Raw genomic sequence first — 23153 nt, 5'->3', positions numbered from 1 at the left:
AATGTTCTCTATTCATTCTTGCTTTTTAGTGGATTCTGTTCTCGCTCAAGAACCAGGACACAGTTGGTAATTGCAGTTAAACATGAAAAGCTGAACGCTACCCCATTACACCTGCACCATCTGCGTTTGTAATGAAAACGAACAGACTTAAAGGAGCAAAATTTGGCTTCAGAAGTACCATGTTACTGACAACAGCCATCAGGGAGGTGAGGCTGACACCTGACACATGTATCCCACCCAGAGTTAGTGCTGGTACCAAAGAGACATGAGAGCAAACAAACCATCACCAACTACGTTGGCACCTACTGAAAGAGAACATTTGTTCTAGAGCCCTGTGAAACAAAGTATTTGTCACCCAAGAGGTCATTTATCCCTTGGTGATTAGTGTAACACACCTATGATGGGTGTGTATTTGCTGGCTGGACCACGTAACTCATAAGTGAGGGGACAGTGAAGAGGATTCACACAGGCTGCACAATCTGCTCAAGAGTCACAGTCTCACCACCCATGCCCACCTGCAGATGTCTTCACTATGTTGCTCTTGGAGTTGGTTCTCGATGGAGACAAACAATAGCAAAGTTATTTCATTGCTGTACTTGATCTATTACCATTTTACAATACTTGCAGAGCTTAGCTTACGAAAATATTTTTTCTCTCACACATTAAAATACAAAACTGAGCAGCACATGCTCCTGGAGATACCCTTCCTTGCTGATCCCCTGCATGCCGATCTCTCTTTTAACATTTTGTCCTTAAGTGGGGGTTAAGAGCTTGACTCTTGAAGTCCCCTGATACTTGATTTTATAAAAATATGTAAATAAAAATTTGCCCTTTTCAGCTGATTTAGCCCATCACGCAGAATCCCTGCCTGGGTCAGCAATGGGGTGACCAAAAGGACTGATGTGAGCTTGGCAAAAGTCTCAATGGTCCCGGAGCTGGGTGGCATGGAGAGTTGCTTGCTCACATTAGGGAGACAGAGAGATCACCTCCCCACCCCCAAGTGCTGTGGCGTGGGAAAGCACTGAGTGCACATTCCTCGGTAGCACTCAGCACAGGAAGGCTCCTGGCTTCTCACTCAAACCTTTCAATAGCACTCAGCAAGGTAAATAAACCGTAGGGTTAGGGAGCTTCAGACTGTTCCTCTCACAGGCAAGGAGAAGGGTGGAAATACTTGTTTACAGCAGGAAGACACATTCACTCTCGCTCCCTTTGCCTTGGAGTAAGCACCTGCCACTTGCAGAAACTGTCTTCCTCTGTTTTCTTTTGCATTAAAGGCTGAGTGAGCTGGTTGAAATGATCTTCCTGGCATAAATGTATGAAAAGAAGTTATTTCACCTAGTATCATAGTATTGCCCTAGGGAACATTATCTGAATGCACTTTGGGCACATTCATGCTCACACACATAGGCACAAAGTTCCTCCCAGCCTGTTTTGGTGTAACACATCATTGTGTCACTACTGTTTGGAAGTGTTAACATTTTCAAGCGCTGATGCCCAAAATTTGCTTGTCTAAACCTCTTGACTGAACAAAGGTACCATCTTAAAAAACTTTAGTCCCACATGAGTCAAGATTTTGCCTTCTCAAACAGCTTGGACTCTTCCAAGCTAACACAAAGCACATGTGGGAGCTGTGTTCTGGGGAAACGAAACAACTGAAACCTAGACAGGAATACACCAATCTCCCATGGCAGCAAAAGCCACAGTTGGAAGTGTTGCCAACAGTGTAACACAATCTCAAGACAAGATCAATATGTTCAAGGAGCAAAATAGAAGCCAAAAGCTGAACTCCTATTAGAAGTAGGACAGATAAAGCTTGCAGAACTCAAGGTGACAAAAAAACCGCAACCATAGGCTATGGGGTTTTAAAATTTTTTGGTGTCACATCCAACCCAAGTGTCTCCAGCATGTCCCATGAGGGATTCAAGCCACAAAAAATCACCTTCGTGTTAGAGATATGTGCTCTGACAAAACTAGCACGTGAAGTCTCAGCAGAGGGTCACCACTCAGTCTTCAGCTTTCTTAAATAATTTCTAGAATAAAATACCTTGTTTCCCAGTTTTCATAACTATTTAGGATTTTATTGGCTCTCAGACCTAAAATCGAAATGGATGTGTCCACCTTTCACATTCAGGATGGAGAAGAATTGAGAGAATTGACAGAGACAGTTTCACCAGGGGGACGGCGAAGTGTAATGACACAAAAGGGCATTTTGCCTAGAGGTTTTAAAACACACCCCTGACAATATCAAAAAGCAAACTGACAGTTATTCTAAACTTACTAAATCTTAGCTCAGTAACCTTGAGGAAAAAACAGTTGCTTTCAGCTCTTCTTTTCTGAACCTTACCTGAATAGTCTGTAGGTAATTAATGATGTTGGTACTTCGGGAGTAAAAACAGGCAGATGTATCCTAGCAGGTATTAGTTATGCATTAACAGTAAAAAAAATTTTTTTTTTAGTATCAAGGTGTCAGCTTTTAAAATAAAATTAGTGGAGAGAATATGCAGCACTTTACCCACAAGGCAATTTGTTCAGGACAGCATAGGGCAGAAGCATAATACTAACATTGCCATTTGCATGAAGTGTAAAACCACCTTTGTTTTGCTTCCACTCAGAATCTAGGAATTCACACTAACACAACAATCCTAGATATGCAGCCACAAATTAATTAAAAAAAGAAAACACAGTTTCTGCGGAAAGGCAAAGGTTATAACGATCATATGTGAAGTTTTGCTATGGTACACTAGTGCTAAATCCAGTACCTCATCCAGAAATTAATTCCTTGATGAGCAAAACAGATCTATGAAGACCTACCTCCTACTCTGCCTGCCTATATCTAAGCTTTTCATTGTAATTGAAAAAGAAGAACTGGTCTAATATGGGAGCACAGGATTCTGACTTCTCACAGCATGTCCTGCAAGGCACCCAGCTGTACTCACCATGCATCTGGTATGTGTATGGTGCTTGTCCGGCAGTCGGGGTACCGAAGCTGGATCCATAGCTAAGAAACCCACTCTGTCCTGGAGAATGGCTTAGGCTGTCCTCTGTTTTGATGCCTTTGGAGCACAGAGTAGGAACCAAGAGCAGAACATAAGTGTTTGTCATATAAAGGTGTAAAAAAGCAAGTTCAGGAATTAACAATTTTACAGCTAAATTTTAACATATTAAACTCATTGACTCATGAACTTTCTGAACAGTTATCACACACAAGCAATGATTAACAAAGCAACAGGACCTTCAGCGAAATAACCTCAAGACTTCTGTTCTCAACAGAATTATCTTTTACTTGCATTATATTTTCAGCTTTGGTAGTAAAATATTTATTGGCAAGTCATACAGGAGGGTTATCATCTATTCAGTTAGATATAACATACAGTTCAGGAACAACAGGTAAGCCCTGAAGCCACAAAAATCTTTTCATTACTAAAATCAGGCAATTAAACTGACAACTTACAGGGGGAACAGCAATAGCTGAATTAAACATTGCAAGATGAAACCTTTGCTGGTAGTGAAAGGGGTTGATATTTTATTCTGAGATGCTGCCGAGACTGTACAGCTGTATTATTAAAATAAACAGCTGAAAGGTGCATCTTATTATGAACCCTTTGGGCACGACCCTTCCCTCCTTTGCATGCCTATTTGCACTAAACAAAAAATGGCCATTGGACACACCCTGAGTACTGGGACTAAACAAAGACCCTGTTGATGTTCTGGCTGTTGATTTATACACTTCCCAAGCTGTTGTCATCTTTTAGCACTTGTAGGCAAACCTGCCAAAAGACAAGTTGAATTCACATGACTTTCCCCAAACATGCTGTTTTCTAGCTTAATGACTCTTAAAAGCAACAAGTTTGCTCAGGTTGGGAATAAGTTCTCACAGATAACGCTTTCTCTCTAATAAAAATCACCACTTTTAGCTTTAGGTGAGAATAGCTGCAATGCAATTTGACTACAAGTTAGCAACCAGATGACAATGCTGCATTGTAAAACGCAGGACATTTATTTGGACAGTGAATGAACACGTGTTGGTGCAAGCGTCCGGCTCCATTACTCCTGAGGAAGCAAAGGGATTTGCGAGTGTGCGCAGAGAAGCTGCTTTTCATAACATCCCGTGCTTTTCAATTACATCGGCACTCCGCATGCAAGCATTCAACCTACCCCAGCTACAATTAATCTTCAGCAAATGGGCCTTTTTGGAAGTATAAAAATTGTTGTCAGACAGCGAAATAACTTAGCACCAAATTAATTTCCACACAGTGTGCTGTTTTGTCTAGAAACTGGCCCAGTTTAATTTTTGTTCCTAAAAACAATACTGCTTCATTGTTCTTGGTTGTCAGCCAGGTGGAGTTTTTCATATGCTGTGTTGAGTATCTTAGAGAGGGTATATGGGCTGGGGGAGGGAAATCACTGTTCAAGGATGCTAAGAGGTCATCCACAGGATTTATAAGCAGCATATGGGCCTGACACATGTATGCCCTAAAGACTCTAGGCAGTAGCAAATGGCTCTACTTTCACCTGCTCTAACAGGACAACTGTTCAGAGTTTGCCTTGGAAACCAGCCAGCTGATGCAAACACACAAGTAGCTCCAGGAAAGGGTCTCAAAACATTCCTCTCATCATCCTGGTAGAGCTTTGGCTCTGCCAAGCCCATTTCCCTGGCCTTCCTGACTGTTGCATTGAATTTCCCTTCAGTAAAGGCCTTGTCAATGGCTGTATGAAAGCTTCTTGTTGGGAAGGGATACTGTATTTGCCAAGCAAACCAAGGTGTTTAAGAGCACAAGAGAAAACAGGAGTGGAAACAGAACTATGAAGCCATTTTAATGCTGCAAGACTCAGCACACACAGGGAATAAGAAGCTTGAAGCTTTCTGTTAAAGCGCTGTACCTAAGCAAGAGCAACATCTCTTTAGAAAGAACTTTCCAGCTCCTCAAGAGCTTGGTATTTCCATGCAGAGATTGAGGAGACCCTTAACATTTAGTTTACCAGGCATTCCCCTTCTCAGAAGTGCTGGTTAATTAGTCCCCTGCCTGAATCCCCCAGCTGCTCCTGCCCAGCACCGTCTCTTCACAGCTGGTGGAGAGGTTGTGCAGGAAAGCAGGAAACAAACCTGACTGGGGTTAGAGATGTTCACTGCATCTACAGCTAATAACTGTCCATTTAAATATGAACCACCTTCCAAAACCAAAGTACTTTGTGTCATTTCACCCATGCCTTATTTCTGCTCCGTATCTTGGTTCTTCCATAGTAATATACAAAAAGTTTTTCTTAACGTAGCTTGTATTGTTCAAAGTCCAGGAAGAATCAATGAAGGCAAAGCACAGTTTACCTAAACATGCATGCTCTAATGCTCGAGATTGTTGGTGTTTGTCTGTCTGTTGGTGGGTGTGGTGTATGTGTGTGTCGGTTTGTTGTGGGGGTTTTTGGGGGGTTTTGGTGGGTGTGGTGTATGTGTGTGTTGGTTTGTTGTGGGGGTTTTGGGGGGGTTTTGTTTTGGTTTTGGTTTTATTGTGGTTGGACTCAATGATCTCAATGATCAAAGGTCCCTTCCAACCATGAATATTCTGTGATTCTGTGATAAATATAATATTTACTGCAAGAGACTCTTGGCAGTGAGTCATAGGATACTCACCAGCCACTACTCCTTAGCAGCACATCCTACTGAATCTGAATTTCTTATGCTGTCTCATATCCTACTACTGACTGGCTCCAAACTTAACTAATTGTAAGATCAAAACCCCGGATATCAAGAGCTGATAGACAGTTCAAAGTAATCCTAAAACTTTTAACAGTCAGATTTTCCACTAAGCCTGAGAACATCGCAGTGAGTCATAGGATACTCACCAGCCACTACTCCTTAGCAGCACATCCTACTGAATCTGAATTTCTTATGCTGTCTCATATCCTACTACTGACTGGCTCCAAACTTAACTAATTGTAAGATCATAACCCCGGATATCAAGAGCTGATAGACAGTTCAAAGTAATCCTAAAATTTTTAACAGTCAGATTTTCCTCTACGCCTGAGAACGTTGCCAAGACAGAAATGACCTTTCATTCTAAAGCTTAAGACTTCAAATGTAGGAGCAAGAGGAAAATGTCCTCGACGGTAACACGATGCCAGAGTACTCACTGTAGGAGGGTATGCCATAGGGCTGCCCCGGAGGAGGATAGGCAGTGTATGCAGCAGCCTGCTGGATTCCCGCACTGTACTGAGTCTGTCCATACGTTGCCATTGTTGGGAAAGATGGGACTGTCACTATATGGGGATAATGTCTATTCAGAACAAGAAAACAGAAGGTCTAAGGCAATAGTTAATGTTCATGATCTTCTAGAGCACACATACAACATTTCTAGACAGTTTGATAAAATAATATCCAAACTATGACGGTGAATACTTTGGGAACTCAGAACTGACTGTAGTCAGGCAAAAGCTTGGTTCAGTATACAGCTCCTCATATGAGCTATTAAGATTAAGCTACCCAAATGTATGGGGATTTAAGACTGCAGAAAACATATGCAAGTTAAAAAAATACAATAAAATCAACACTCTTACTTTTCATGTTTCATTTTGAGTTTGCCAAACAAGCGAGTGTCATGGGAAGCCTCTGACATTTCAACGTATTGCTCTGTGGTCACTCATAAACAGAACCATACTCAAACTGATAAGGTTTGGATTCCCAGGGGTATGAAAGTACAGTGCAAAGGACATCAAACCTCCTTTCACCCCGTATCTAACAAGATTAAGAACCAGTTACTTCATTGGGCCAGGGACGTGCAGTGGAACAGGTAGATTGGCTCAAGGTGAATGCTTTTTCAGGTGACAGCAGTCTGCACAAAATGGCTGTTCAGCAAAACACAGTTTTTGAATTACAGAACTTGGCACGAGCACTCACTTTGTGGAGTACAGATGGAGAGGACACTGTGGTGCTGCTTTGCTGCTGCCTGGAAAACAAAATTAAAGGGTCTTAGATTTTCATCACGTTCTATTCTACGGCCAAGCTGATACCACTGTTTTTACCATAGCTGGTTTGAGAAAAATATACAGGAATGAGAAAACTTTGTTTTTAGTGAATCTTCACAAACTGAAGTAGGCAAGAAAGCTATTCTCCACTTAAAAACAAATACAAATTTAGTTTTTAACTGAGGGTGATGCTGATTGATTGCGCTACCTGTTTCTTCTTCCCATGGGTCTGATATCAATCACTAAGCTGGGCTTTGGTGGGATGGCTCATATGCTAAAGGCTATAAAAGCAACTACTGTGATTACTGCAGTGATTGAAGCTCACTGCACTTTTTGCCCGTTTGCTTTTTTTGGTACTCTCCTAGACCATGACTCATTTTCTTCAGTGCTCATTAAAATATATAAAATCAGAATAAATATTAAAAATACAGCATTGTAAATCTACTTACTCTTGAATTTTTTGAGTGAGCTATAATCTACCTTATTGACCTGCCAGCAATGAAAATATTAAACCAGTAGAAAATGTACCATACATGTTATATGTGCAGGATGCCTTCCAAACAGCTCTGTCCTGCAACGCTATCAAAGAAAAATGTGCCACCATCTTTATTTAGAGACAAATTCAGGCTTAATTAATTAAAATTTAAAAAAAACAACCCTAAATTAGAACCTCCAAGTTGTACTGCAAACATCATACCTAAACGCCACCATGAGCATTACACAGGTTGCCTCCACAATGCCATCCAAATTTTGCTTCTCAGTTCCTGGCTCGAGCTGTTGGATGTTATTACAGCACTACAAATACCAAAACACCCTCACAGTCATCAATAATGACATAAGGCACAACAGATTCAGCCTCTCTATCTGCCGCCTGCGTTAATGAACACACCAGATTAACTGCACACAGCTTTTCCACACGGGGAGAACATCAAGCATCGCGTTGCCTGCTGACGGCAGCATCACCACCCTCAACACTGGCTGCTGGCATCCATAGTGTAATTTGTTACACGGGGTAGGAAATATCAGCCCATCTCATGCAGAAGATGATCTCTCAACTGCAGGTGCACATGCTGGGTGGAAAGGGAGACTTCTGCAGTGCTCCTGATGCCTGCACATCGCTACCACCAGGCAGGGAACATCAGGAGTGCTGTTCCATGCACCGACAGGCACGTGCCCACAAGTCTGTAGATGGATTCTCTTCAGTACAAAGTTGTCCAAAACAGCAGCACTTCATTTGTTCAGCCATTTGCAAATTGGTGAATTAAACATTTAAAGCGTGTTTTATTTAATGAAATATGCAAATTCATATGAAGTTTAAATACATGCAAATAGTCCTATGGGTTTGAGTACCTTCTTATGCCATAAACCTGGAGAGAATGTCCAAAAAGATGCAACATGCTCACCTATGAAGTGTTTGTTCTTCCCAAGTAAACTTTGTTTTGAAATTGCTCTTTCCTACACAACTTTTTCACAATATTTTACATGGGTTTATCATTTTACTTTATAACATAGAGATTACACCAAACTATTTTTAAAAACAGAGCCATTTACTCTGATACATTTTAAAATGAAATTTCATTAAAAAATGCATTTTTGTCTTTGTTCACTTGTTTGTAGAAAAACCTCAATGGAGGTGCATGAGATCTCACTAAAAACATTAATTACTAGAAATTATTCTTTTTTTAGAATGTTAATTTGTATAATGGCTACTGTATATAACAATACATAAATTCTCAGTTTCCTAGGAAACATAATACTGAGTTTAATAAGACCGAGATGAATTTCCAAGAAAACAATAATATTTGATTAAAAGAATGAAACATCTAAAGTTCACACTTTCTTCAAAAAGGAGGCCCTTTTTTCACAAACTCAGAAATCTTCAGAGATAGCTTTACTCAAAATAATTTAAAAAAATAATATCAATGTACAACTTTCTTCTCCAAGATAATTGGAGTTGTTCGATAAGAACTACGTATTAGGTAGTTTAGCAGATAAAATTTTGAAAATAAAAGTGCCTGTGTGTAGGTGCTTACTGAACTCTTTTCTGCACCTGAAGGCAGTCTTTTTTCAGTGATGTTCCCGAGCCTCTCGGCTCTCTCCCCAGCACCCTGTCACCCAGCTGAGTGCCTGCAAGATGTCTGCAACCACTTTCTTGCCCCATACATACCTTTAAGAGTCTCTCAACTGTTTCACGTTCAGCATCACAGAAGTGTTATTGCAGCACTGTTGCTTTAGGGAAGGAGGCTCTGGTAACAAAGGCACTGATGACTAAGGGGAGCAGGTTTCAGAGTGAGCTGGCCGAGACTGCTGCTTATTATTATTATGAGAAAAATCCAGCTTGGGTACTTCTCTCTGTGCAGTGACAGACCCCAAGAGTCATGTGTCCACAAGCCTATGTGTTGGACTTTTCAGTGTCTTTCCTAGCACCATTCCGGACCTTGCCCTACTCTCTGGGTATGAAGAAGAAACAGAAGAAACTTGCCCAAATACAGCCACTGTTTCGAGTGCACCTAGATCGCTAACAGAATCTCCCCAATCACTGACAGAAGCAAGACCATAAGGACTCCTTCTTCACACTCATACAACCCTGAAACACCCTAGTAAAGTAAAACCCAACAACTCTGCTGTAGCTCCTCTACCTATAAAACATGGGTAACAGTAAGCTATTTCCCTATCAACAGGTAAAGAGGTTTAGTTTAAAAAATATTTTTTTTTAATTGACAAAGTATATTATTATACAAATGTACACATTCATTTACAGATACAGATATAGAACAAAAGGTTGTTTTTAAATCCAAAGCTGGGCTTACCTGACTCACCTTCAAACTCACTATGAAAAAATTGCTTTGACTTACCTGAAAGAAAACAGTTTAGAAAATTAGATTTTTAGATTGTGAAAACAAAAACTATACCATCTGTGCTACACTATTCCTCATTACCAAACAGATTTGCATTGAAGAAATACACTGTTTTAGTTTTCATTCATTTAATTCACAATGCATTTCATATTTGAAAACAGCAGAACAGACAGTTTGAGCATAAGCTTAATTTCTTTTCTGTTTGAAAAATACTGTATCTTCAAATTTTTTATTTTTGAAAGAGTACAGAAAAGTACAGAATAAATATATTTGCCAAGAATGCCAAGTGGGAATTTGCTGTGTGTGAATATGCAATATGCTACTGTCATTGGCAAAAGAAGGCAAGTTAAACCTACATGTTTTTCAACCCAAAAGTGCAGGACTACAGGCAAAATGTGCATTTGGAAATTATATTGATATAATTGCACATCTCATGGTAAGAACCCATGAAAATAGCAGGCTGGACATCTACATGGACATCTACATAAGTAAGTATTGTGACTAGACTTGCTAAAATTAAAACTGTATGTGTATTACAGAGCATACATTTGTGTGGATTTATTGCATTAAGAGCTCTGGCAGTCTGAGACTTGACAAACACACAAGTATTTTCCTGTTCTTCAAATTAACAAGAAGGATTTTCAAGGGAAAGAGCATAATCTTGGTAGCACAGGGGATCATTCTGTAGAAAAATAATCATAATATTTCTATAAGAAATGTATCAACATGAACCGTCACTAGCAAACAGGTTTCCAACAGTACAAGTGCTATGTTAGCTCTTATTTATAACACGTAATAACAAATAGTTCCTGCAACAAGAAGTTTACAAAATGATGTATTTAAAAATCATTTCTAGCTCTAATCTTTTCTGCAAACACATACGTTTAAAAGGATGTTTCCTTTAGATTGTTATCCCCTCTACTGCTCTTGTAAATAGGCAGTCATGATGTACATGATTTAATCACGCAATTTCTAATGCCTTAGCAAACACACAAGCTAAACATCTCCTTGGCTTCTAAGAGCCTATAAATGAAGGGTTAAACATACTTCTAAAACATAATAGCCAGTGCCTTTTGCTAACTCCCCTCCAACAGGAAGGCTGACAGATCCTGACCGCAGCAAACAATAGCTGGGATTGTACTAGCAAGAACTAGTTCAGCTGCATCACTTGCCAATAATTTTTTTAGCAGATTTAACATTCTTCTGTTTCCTTCACTTGAACAGTATGATGGGGGTGGGGGGGGGGGAAGGAGGAGGAGAAGAGCAGATAAATTTCCATCAGAGCCTTAACCACTGAAAGAATTTGTCCTTGGTACCTGCCAAATGTGAAACTTCAGACCAGAGGCCAGCAGGGCTAACCGTTTGGAGGTGAGAGCCATGATCTCAGAGCGATACAAACTGCAGCATGGGGCTGCTTCGGCTAAATGTTTTCTGGCTGCATGATACACTGTTGGGCCTGGGAGCCCCCATGCTCCCCACCCCAACGCAGCAGCACAGCCACCAAAGCACCGGACTCGCGTTCATGCCACCACTGGGGCTCTTCTAGTGGGATCCAAACAAAAACTACGAGCTCTACACAAAATGTGTTTTATACCTGTAATTATTCCAGTGGAGCAAACATACACATCCACATGCACATGTGCGTATGTATGCACCTACTATACATAGATATATCTCTCCATATAAAACATTTAAATTACATTTGAATTCAAACCATTGCTGAACTAAAGGATTCAGCCACAACTGGAGCATCTACAAAAAATACTCAAAAATCTCAGTTGCTCACTATACTGCAGAACTAATTGTCAGAGGCAGAGGCCTTGCATGTGGCCAGTTCCCTTTGGCTACTTATATATATATATATATACATGTTATGTTAAAGCCAGTAAACAGTAAGCAAAAGAGGCAGCCTACCTTCTATGTCATCTGGAGCCGTGGCATAAATGTTAGAAAGGTTAAGCTTCAGTCTGTCAGGGCACTCTCTATTTACAGTCAGGCTGGGTGATATCACTAGATCTAGCATTTCCTTATACCTGAAGGAAAACAAAGGAAAAATATAATTTATTCATTAATTATGCATGCTCACTAATGATTCAATTTTTTCCCTAAGAGTATAAATATTAAAACTGATTACCTAAACCCAGGCTTCATATAAATTCCACATAATAACATTCACTAAATTTTTCATCAAAGGGAAATGCTGAATTAAAATGAAGTACTTGCTCCCTTGGAGATTACACCCATCTGATGAATGCTTTCCCTTTCTTCCTGGATTTTGCCATACAAAACTAAGTTTCCTTATCTCCTGTGCCATCAGAGTGAGAATGTACACACCAGTGTCCAGTGAGGCTCCGGAACTGACTGTTAAGGGCTGAAAATGAAGTCGAGGGCAGCTAACAGCATCACCTAGTCTTACAAGATAATGAGGTTAGTACTGGTAGAATCCAGAGGACACATAAACCAGGCACCTAACTACAACGTCCTGACCATTAGGTGGCAGTGATACAAGGACAGTCCGTTTCACATGTATAACCTCATCTGATTTAACTGAAAATTTCAAGTGAACAATATAACGGACTTGAGTCTCCGAAGAAAAATGTAACTGTTTGTATGTGCACATGACCTTCAGTATAATGAAAGCTTACAAAGTCTGCATTTCACAAACAGTTCAGAAAATAGAATGACTAAATCATTATTTCAGATGCTATGCACAACACGAATAGATCTATTCATCTAAATACCACCCTTTTCAATATATGCGTCTGACTCCAGCTATAAGCCTTATCAGAAATGGTCTCCAAAGATATTTTCTTGAAATACATCTGGCTTGCTTGCCTTGGAAGCATTGGATGTTTTGGATGGATACAATACATGGCATTAAGTGCAGAGATTTGTGTACCTGTTTATAATTTTGCATAAAGACAACTGGGTGAGTACAGTAAGGAAACCGTGTGTTACATTAGGTATCTGCATAATGGTTTTTATGCAAGGCAGGTTTCCTGGATGTTTTACCCCCATAATGTTCTGCCCGAGTATCCGGTGCAACCAATGCCTGCAGCTGGAACTGCAAAGAACCCACTGGCCAAAGAAAATCTGAAGCTAAATTCGTAAATTAATTGTATTTATCATGCAATGCCAGAGAGAGCTATTTGAATTTTCTAAGACTACATCAATATATTTTGCAGCTTTTGGTCCAGACAAATGACGAAAAGAAGAGGACTCAAAGATGCTATATCCTTCTTCACTTTCTGCAGCTACATAGAGCATGCCCTCACTTCAGTCCCTTGAAGGCTACTAGGGGGAATTAGGGCTATTAAGGAAAAGCATAATGGTGACCTTGAATAGAGCAGGACCCGGGAAAAAGCAGATGGAGAGAGGGCATGTGGTGGTGAGTGGATCCAAGGCACCTGGCTGCAGCCTGCGTGCGCTCCCCTTTCTGCTCAGCACCGAACACGCTACCTGCACAGCCCTGCTGGCACTGGGCTGGGACCTATCTGAGCTGGACTATACAGGTAGCAGATGGCATAGCAGCAACACTCCAGTAGCAATCCATACCACACCTAAAACATCATGAAATTAAAGACAACAGTACCTAAACCTGAAATCTCAACACTGGGCTTCTGCAATACAAATCTACGCACTTCTGTGAGAAGCAAAGAGGTTTGTTTTGATCTTCTGTTTAAATACCACTGTATGATTTTACCAGCTTTAAGAAACAGAGAACAATAAACCACATACTTTTACAAAGCCTGCAAGTCCCTATGAGGGAGGGTAAGTATTGTTATGAGCAGGCAAAAACCAGATGATATTTTACCTCTAACCAAACAGCAAAGACCAAAGCTGAGTTAATTTTCTCCTTCCCCACCTAACGGCTGGGAAGGCACTCTGCCCAGGCAGAAAAAGCACCCATCCTCTGTGAATTCACAGAATTGCCAAAAGTGGGTTTGAAGTAGCATAACCATGTAAATCTCCGCAGCCCCAGTCCTCCTTCCTCCAAATAAGGCTCCTCTTGTTTGCCTTTGGAAATCCATATGGGCATAAACATTTTCACCACCAATGCAGCCTCAAGTCCAGAGGTTGGTAAAGGCTTCCTCATTACATACCATGAAGGAGACCTTAAGTCAGCAGTAAATGACCAATGGGGTAGAAATACAGTACTCTGAATCCCACACTTTGTGGTCCATGCTCCCCAACTGCTGTGTATTATAGATTTGCTGAGAAAACAAGACTAGCATAAAAATCTGTGTTGCTTTGCAGCTGGAGGACCTTTGTTGCTAGTGGACCACAAAGGGCTCTACCTTCAGATGTGTCCTTGTAAGATGAACATAACTTCTGTCCCCCCACCCAGCCTTATGGACAGACACTAAAGCACAGCAAGACAGAAGGAAAAATGCAGGTGTACATAGGCCACCAATTGTGCCCATGCATGGAAATGCAACAAGGAGTCAGATTTGTAGGAGGATACAAAAAAACAGTCCCTAGCTGTAAAAATTCCTCCCTATGTGACTCAGTCTAACGGCAGATCCAAAACAACAATCCAGGACTCCTGACCTAACCCTAATCGAAACGTGGCCCATGAGAAACTTTACTCAGTCCTAACAGCACTGGAGCAAGTTATGCTCCAGCTGATATCTTTACCAAAGCACATGTGCATCTGCTTCACAGGCACTCTCAGGCACAGGGGATGCAGGCAGATGCCTCGGAGCCACAGACTGTCAGGCAGTATGGGATGGTTATGGCCCTTCTGCACACTATGCTTATGCCAGAGGAAAAAGATTTTTCTCCCAAAACAGCTAATCTCAGTCTTTTCCTGGCACAGTCAGGCTCACAGAGAGGGGGGTCAGGAAGGTTTTCTGTGGTGCTTCTCAGCGGGGAGGAACAAGGTCTCTCCTACAAGCAGCTATGGCTCTAAGGCTCTCTTAAAAGCAGCAGGCTGGGCAGGGGCTCTTTTCCCAGAGGAATTACTTTATTTCAGTCCATTGGCACCAAATTAAATTTTGTTTGCATGGTTGAGAAGAGCAGGCTGGGCAGGGGCTCTTTTCCCAGAGAAATTACTTTATTTCAGTCCATTGCAGGATTCAGTTTTATACCAGGTTCTCCTTTCCACTGTATACAATGTCTGAATTTTTTTTCTCCTTATTTCCTTAACGCTATACCTGAATTGAGGAAAAGCACTGCCGTCTCAGCTCCTGTCAAGCTGGGGATATTCTACATTGTTTCTCAGATAACACATGCCCTTCAGCATAATCCAAAACCCCATCAGTCATGACACTGCCCAGACTGTTGCCAAGTAATGGGAGCAGATGTTTAAAGGGAAATGATCTTTTATAATGATTAATGCACTTTAATTACATCATTGTTCAGAGATTTCATTAGCTACTCTCTTGACTGATGATTTTTCTACTGGTTTTGTTCCGTTCACTTTTGTACTCACAAAGTCACATCATGCTTCCCTGTATTTGTTCTATAACATTTCCCTGGTGTTTTTTTCAGCTTCCATTTTTCTTTGGAGTATGTATTAGTTGCATGTACAAACAGGTAACTCTTCACAGAAATGCCTAGTTGTGCATGTCATGTATGTGTTTGCGTTGTTAGTGGCTTTTCTTGTTTTGCACGCACCATTTACCAACTTGTTCATGTGCATTTCTCACTTATGTACCTATCCATAAGACCTTCTGAAATTCCAGTTTTAATGATGGCAATCTACAGAAAATCTTCAGTAAAATAATGGAACTGGGATGGTATTTAACAAAGCAAATGACATGCTGGAGTGCAACTGATGAAAATATCAGGTCTTTGTTTGCTTGCTTTTTAGAGCAAAAACATTTTCTGGCTTAAGTAGCTTAACAAAGCAAATGACATGCTGGAGTGCAAATGATTAAAATCTCAGGTCTTTGCTTGCTTTTTAGAGCTTGGCTTAAGTAGTGTACAGTAAATCAGTAATAAAGTTTGCCGAATATGAGCTTTTATTAAAACCAGTGATGGCAGCATCTAGCATGTTGGGCTGACAGACATCTGGAAGAGGTTTTGGCTTCTATAATTAAGAAGAACCTTGTGTGAATTTGGTGCTCAGCTTTTCCATTAGAATTCCCTACCCAAAACCCAGTATTTTGCCCTGAAAGTTGGCCCACAAAATCTCTGCCAAGAGCAGAAACTTTTCTCTTTACTAATGTTTAGGAAAGAAAAAAAGAAAAATCTTTTTCAGTCATTCTGGAGCTAGGAATGCCAGATTAAACATTTTAAGGTTTCAAATTTCTGATCAAGATGCTGGGGTAACCTACAAATCACACCATCTTTTACAACGATGTTTTGAAGGCAGTGATTCCAGATCCCAACTCAAAACACTCAAACGTGTGCTGAAGATCGAACTAGTGAGCAGTACCTTTTCTCCCCAGCAAAGTACTCAAAAATGGATGTAAGCACAATGCTGAAGCAGGACCCAGTACAGAGACTGAGTCAACAAGGTGCTCTGGACACTGATGGCAATGAGAACTTGATGGATAATACTTTAAAGGGATGAAACAGGAAAGCACCACGGTGTTGTGGTCTGATGCAACCACACCACAGTTCTGCTCAGCGCAGCTGAAAGGCACCAGCAAGAGCTGAAGCAGACTCCTTCCAAAGGTTGGACATCTGCTGCTCAGGTATAATCTAAAGCATCTCCCAGTCTGCTCTAACTTGTTTTTAACATTTAACATTCCCCCTCTCCAACCAAGGCATTATCTCAGGACCGCAGGCCTTTCCATCCTCACTGTGGAGGCTGCAGACTTGTTCCTGGGAGTCTGTATATTTCTCTTGTCTCTAATCCATTTCTGGAGTAAGAAGCTAATATTCTGGCTTCCATCCACAGAAGTACATGAAGTGGAACAAATGTTGGAAAGAGCACTTCCAGGGCATTTTCACTAAATAAGACACCTGGGTAGTAAGTAGTACCATGGTAAATTCAATGGCCAAGACATGAAAAGATTTCAGAAGGAATGAGTACAAGGAAAAGCAGAACACTTGTCCCATAATGACAGCAGTCTGTAGGAGAGTATTTTAGCAACAGTAGGTTGATGGTACAGTTCAGAAAGGACATACCAGGAGTAAAAGACAGTATGGGAGAAAAAAGCTAGCATAGTTGTAGAAAAAATAAGGAGAATGAGCTCTGCATCTGCCATCAGTGGAGGAATTGATGAGTGAGGAGCCCTGAAGAATGAAGCAGGTGAGAAAGAGAAGACAGGACTCCTGCTGTTGGGAAAAACCTGCCAGATCCTACAACGGGCAAGACAAGTTACTTTACGAGAATAAGAAATTGCAAAGAAAGTTTGTCCATAAGGGGAGAGGCAAATCTAGAAATTACTCTCCCTGCAACAACCCCACGCAATCATCTTCTCAAGAATTTTTACTCGTATCTGGCTAGAGGCCAAACACAAGCTTAAACCACTAGATCTTCCTAAACATATGCATATGCCAACACAGAGCCCTAGGCAGGAGTGGTACAAGCCAACTCTTCTGTTTTTAGCTTTGCTGGGAAGGGGAGGAGTAGAGACAGAGATTGCAGCCTAATTGCAAGAGTAACATTTTTGTCTTGCTTCCATCACTTTATTTGGTTTTAATTACTTGATGAAATGCCTTCACCTTTATTCTTCCCCCAAAATTGTGCAGATTACTAGGCAGAAATCTGCAAGTGTATGACTCCAATGCTACACATAATAAAAAAGAAAAGTCTGATTCCCCAATTTGTTTCAGAAGTGAATTACTAAGAGGTAACTGAAAAAAGTGTGAAGATGGCTTTCTCAATCTCCAATTCAAACAAAACAAACAAACAAAAACCCCAATCCTAAAAAGTTTTCCTTTCATTCATTCCTAGGAAATACAAGATTTGTTGTAATTTTTTTTACACATGGGTAAAATTTCTAAAAGCACCTAAACATGGCAGTGTAGCCAATTTTGCCAGGACCAACTTCTTGCAAAATTACATTCCCCATTTCACTCCATTCCTGCACAAAAAAAAAGAAGTAATTCCTAAGCAGGGAAAATGCTACTATCTTGCAGCCACCTTCCAGGTGGTATAACAACAGGGAATCTCCCGTACTGAAGACTTTGGCTTCTCCCACACATTTCAAAAGCAGAGGAAAGTAATTTTGTTTCCTCGCTTAGTACATTCACCTCCTCATGCTGTTACGATGTTTTCTCTCCATCTATAATAGATCCTTTGTTCCTTCCATTTCAAGAACTCAAAAATGCGTCAGCAGGTGAAAACCACAACACTATTTTCTCTTATAATGAAACTTAGCTCATTCACAAGTATATCTGATAAATGTATGCTGGAAAGGCCTGAACAGACATAAAGTTAAACCTGAGCTAGCATAAATGCTCATGTACAAGACTGACAGTACAGCCGTGATGACAAGATACCCTTTCAAAGTGACCTGCAGGGCAGGGTGCCTCAGGCTGTTTATATTCCTCAGAGCTGCTTTTCACTGACGTAATTGCGTGATAAAAGCAGCGGTACTTGCCTGGATTTACCATTGCCCACTCTATTCCAGACACAAAAAGTAAGAGGACTCATAGTAGTACGGCTTGTAGCACAGCATCTGGGGGGGGGTGTACATAGTTGCATTTTGCTCCAGCACAGAATAGCTCAGGCTAAAGATTAAACCAAGAGGAACATGAGAAAAGTTATGTGATAGATCGGCAAAGGACAAAGCACGTTAGACTGAAAATGGAAAACTTTTCACAAAGGAAAAACAGCCCTTCCTTTTCCACATGAATTCCACGTGCACCTAAAATGATTCCCTTCACAAAAGAAAATATTTGGTTTGGGTTTATATTAATACTTTCAAATTACTTTTTCTCTTTAAAATGTGTTAATTCTAAACAATTTTAAGAAAAATAACTGAGAAAATAATAAAACAGACCATTTCTGTCACACTTCTGAAACCACTATTGTTTAAAAATACCCAAAGTATTCCAACAGCATTAAAATCCTTCCCCACATGGGTTTTTTGTTTTGTTTTTTAACTGAGACAGTCTTCTTGATTGAAACTTTACTTTCACTGGAGGTTTTCCGTCTTGCTCTAACCCATAGACCAGACAGTAAAAAACAGATGAAAAATCCTGTCTCATGAATTTTTTGGGCCAACTATTTATTTTTTTTTTTGAGGAAAGCCTGCGTTACGATTTTTGATTGCTTGGGACTGGCAAAAATTGCATGCCTTGTTTCCCTGGAAGACCTGAATTTCCAGAAGCACTGGCTTGCTTCACCAGGCTTCATCACCTGCTATTCTAGACTGCTTTTCAATATTTTTTTTTTTCTTTTCTCATGCTGTTTCTTTCTTGTCTCAGACCTGTTGATTTAAAAAAAACAGGCTGTGTTCATATAAATAAATGTTCTTCCTACTCCTACCAAGGCTTCACTACTCCCTTCTCCAGGTGCTCTTTCCCCAGTTCCCACACTGTAGACACAAAGCAATACCAAGAAGAAAGAGGGGGCCGGGCCAGGCTGTGATCCCCCCCTTGCACTTCCTGCAATTAACTTAGGAAGAGATTGAAGATAGACAGACCAGGGGAAGCATCAGCATTTTCTGCTTGAGCAATCCAAGGTAAAAGGGATTCAGTGCCCATAAAAACAAACAAATCCAGATAACTTCATTGTTAGGAAGGCACAGTCTGAAAGGTAGCCTGAAATTCTGAAGTGAGCTAATGATGGGGTTTACCCCATAGACTTTCAATCTGGCAGCCTAACCAGGAAATACATTATATAAGTACTTTGAGTCACTGGGTTTCTTAAAATTAATTTTAACACTAGTATTTCACTTAAAATAAGTCAAAATAAAAAAAGCTGCATTTTTCAGAATGCCTTTTTAAATTTATCGAGTCAGTTTGCAAAATGGAGCAACATTTACAAAAGATCTTATTATTTGCCAAAAAATAAAATTACTCAGCTGTCTTACTGTGGACAATCAAGTACCACACAGAACAGACTAAGCTGGTAAAGAGACACTGTGAGCTTATAGCCTAGAGTCATCTGAAAAATAGAATTATTTGTATATACATTCCTATATACACAAACATACATACATTATATATAGACTCAGTTTACATATTTCTCTTTGACATTCACAAACTTTTTAATTTCATTATACCTCTTCCTATTCAGATCCCTCAAGCACACCAGGGCTACATGTGAGTGCAGAAAACCACACTGGCAGCTCCAGCTGCAGAATCAGGGCCCAGAAAATAAAACAACCCACGGGGCTTCACAAACCAGTTACCAAAGGGTCCAGCTCATGAAACTTACTTGTCACTACTTAGGCACCTCTGAAAAACTATGCTTTTTTATCCCTTCTCTTCAGAATCACAAAGGCCAAAAACTCACTTAAATGTAAATCACAAAAATATGATTTAAGAAAAGTTATGAGATTTGGAATGAGGAAACAGCAGCTGATAATTTAGATATTCATGCTGAAATCATCTGGGTTCTGTCACAAGAGAGTGCAAGAATATGCTTTGTCTTGTAGGCTACTTGTTACTTTTATCAGTCAAGTCCCTGATTTCATCTACTTTTGAAATTTACAGGAAAAGGAGCTCTGAGAAATCAAGTCAGCTACAATTCTTGAACATCAATAACCACCACAGAGAAAACCGAAAGAAAACAAATAAATTAACTCCTTCCACAAATTCTGCAGTACTCAGAATCAGCAGACTTGTGGGGTTTGTGGGTTGGGGCCACAGAAAGTCCGGGTGAGCGCAGCAGCTCGCTCCCTCAAGTACCTCATGCCCCACGCAAGTACAGATGAAAGCAGTTACTCCTCCTGCTGCTACAGCAGGAGCTATGTCCACGCAGTTGCAGGAAAACTATAGATTTAACTGCACTAAAAGAGCACAATTCTGACATGAAATGAGGAAAAACTATGTTCTAACATACCTTTTCACTGGGGTAAATATGTATTTTGCAGAGCCTTTAGCAGGCATATGATTAATTCACAGGGGGAAGCAAAACAAAAAGGAAACATGAATAGGTCACAACCAGAAGAGTAATTTCTGTCAAATCTGTAAGAATATATCAGAATGCTTTCAACAATACTGGTCAGCAGAAAATTCGTTCTCAGGAATGAACACTGGTGTGTGTGTGTTTGCAGAGTTGGGCCCTTATTTTGTAAAACTTTCATATTAATATATTTTAACATAATGCAATTAGACAAGCAAAATTAAGCAGCCAGAAGTTACTTCAGCTCTACCAGAGCAAGATGACGTTGAGACAATAAAGCACTAAACATCACAGAAAAACATCTGCTTCAAAAAGTAGTGAAAAATCACAAGTGGAAAACAGAGTTTTCCATTCCCACCTGTGGAGCCTTGGGTACACCCACCCAAACTCCAGCAGTCAAGTTGCAGCACGACATGAGAGAACGTATTTTCAGGTAATAGTTTGTGTAAAGCTGTATACTCAATGCACAGGTAATTATTTCTGTTAAACTATATTCAGTGCAGCCAGACAAGACAAAGAAGTCATCAAAACTCGCAGCGCGCCCAGGAAGGAAAGCATCATGTAAACAGCACACAGACAGGCCTGAAGCAGCAGAGAGCTGCTACGGCAGCTACGATTGCTGGCTGAACACATCCATGAGTTACAGCACAACATTAATTCTCTCACTGCAAACACAGCCTGTTTTGAGCCATGCGTCCCACTCAGGAGCCTTCCACTCTGTTTTGGTTTGAGCTGAACGTCAACAGCGACTTCATTTCTCCTTCAGCTACTTTACAGTTGAAGGAAAAGAACTGGATAGTTTCTTAACACCAAGAGAAACGAAGAAGGTTTCACGCAGTGAAAAGTTGGTCATTAGCTGGAACGAGTGCCAAAGGGAAACATTTTCCAGGAAGTTTAGTGCCGGATGCCTTTACCTTGGGGAGAGGAACGCTGGCAGCTGCCTTTCTCCGCAGATGGATGGCTTCACTTTGTTGTGGATTTAAACGTGCATGGTTACCCATAAACATTTATACCAGCCAGATCCTAAGGAAGAACTTCTGATTCAAAGGGCAGCAATGCATCATTCATGTAGTTTCCACAGAAAAATACCAGAAAAAAAACTTGCCCACAATAGTTGAGAGGTAACACTCTTAATGAAAAGGTGGTGCTCACATGGGGACAGTTCTCACAGAGCAAGAACAAATTAGTTCTGCTGCAGAAGAAATAGCAGACCAAGCCCTGGTCTGAGACTTAGAAAACCTAGGGTTTTCTCTCCGCCCTGCCCCTGGTAACTCAGCTGATCCCTAGGGAAGTCCTTTGTGCCACCACTGTGCTTTCTGACCTTTGCTGCCTTTCCTACAGAGACTGCAGGACAAGTGTTCCTCTTCTGTATATGTGGAGCATTGACCAGTGCAATGGGGTCCTACCATCAGTGGGACCTCCAGGCATTGCTGTACTAAATAAAAAACAGTAGCAAAAATAATAATAAAAAAAAATAAACTGCAGTCCTAGGGATTTAAATAACACAAAGCAGCTTCTACTGAGTTCTTCCAATATGGAAAGCACATTACTTTATCCCGTGTCTGTGCCACATCAGACTCAGTGCTGTTACCGTTACTGCATCAACAGTAGGAGATTTTAGAAAAATGTTCCTCGTTGTCTTGAGCACGTTAGCACCCACATTGTCCACAGGCAAGATATTGCTAAAAACTGCCCTGCAAAAGCATCGTTTTATGGACAGATGAGGAGACATGGACCTGTGCTAAGCCTGCCACAAGCCAAGCATGCATTGACCCACAGTTTGCACTCTGTCCTGGTTTATCTTCACCAGTCTTATTTACCTTTGCAGCTACATCATGTGAACGATCCAGGGAAAATAAGGTGGAATGAATAATCCAACTCTCTTAGAAGGCCCTGACCAAGCCCTGCTAGAAGGATGTTGTAGGCAGCCTCAGCTCCCCATGTACACTGGGGCCTCAGATGCTGTACGGCTGGCAGCTGCCCTTGCAAACAGCAATGTGGTGCACTATAAAGGTGCACGTTGTCACACGCTGCATCTGACACCAGAAAGGGGAGAACTGTGTGTGCTTGTTTAAGGAGACAACAGAGAAATGCAATTCCAGCATTGCTCCCAAGCTGTCACTAGCAGATTGGGCAAGTTTCTCAAGACTACATTAAGGCCTCCATAAAACTGGGAAATTGCCAATTAAGCTATTTTTAGGGGCTGGAAAGTTCTGAAATCTTCAGGTGAAATCTGTTATACCATTGCAGTATTGATATCCATGATGATGAATAATGACCATCCTGAACATGAGACAGCCAAGGAGGAGGTGAGGCACGAGAGCTGTCCTTCAGGACATGTTCTCTCACTCATTTTTGGTCCA

The 23153-nt window shown here is 40.8% G+C and overlaps 1 protein-coding gene across 9 annotated transcripts in view; it reads right to left on the bottom strand.

Annotated features, from left to right (window-relative positions):
• Positions 1–23153, bottom strand: part of EYA2 (EYA transcriptional coactivator and phosphatase 2) — a 95764-nt gene that overhangs the window by 42696 nt on the left and 29915 nt on the right. For 6 of the 9 annotated variants that reach the window (XM_014943635.1, XM_014943636.1, XM_014943634.1 and 3 more), the window contains exons 2-6: positions 11730–11848; positions 9768–9812; positions 6890–6938; positions 6127–6269; positions 2937–3053 (exon numbers count right to left, since the gene is read on the bottom strand). In XM_014943635.1, the coding sequence (XP_014799121.1) occupies positions 2937–3053; positions 6127–6269; positions 6890–6938; positions 9768–9812; positions 11730–11838 (463 nt within the window). In that variant the 5' untranslated portion in view covers positions 11839–11848. Of the gene's footprint in view, positions 1–2936; positions 3054–6126; positions 6270–6889; positions 6939–9767; positions 9813–11729; positions 11849–23153 lie in introns of those variants that run through there. The other 3 variants (XM_014943633.1, XM_014943640.1, XM_014943639.1) reach the window with 3 other exon arrangements.

Source organism: Calidris pugnax, unplaced genomic scaffold (genome assembly GCF_001431845.1).
Source record: "Calidris pugnax isolate Ruff unplaced genomic scaffold, ASM143184v1 scaffold118, whole genome shotgun sequence".
Lineage (NCBI taxonomy): Eukaryota > Metazoa > Chordata > Aves > Charadriiformes > Scolopacidae > Calidris > Calidris pugnax.
This window is presented reverse-complemented; position numbering and strand designations above follow the sequence as displayed.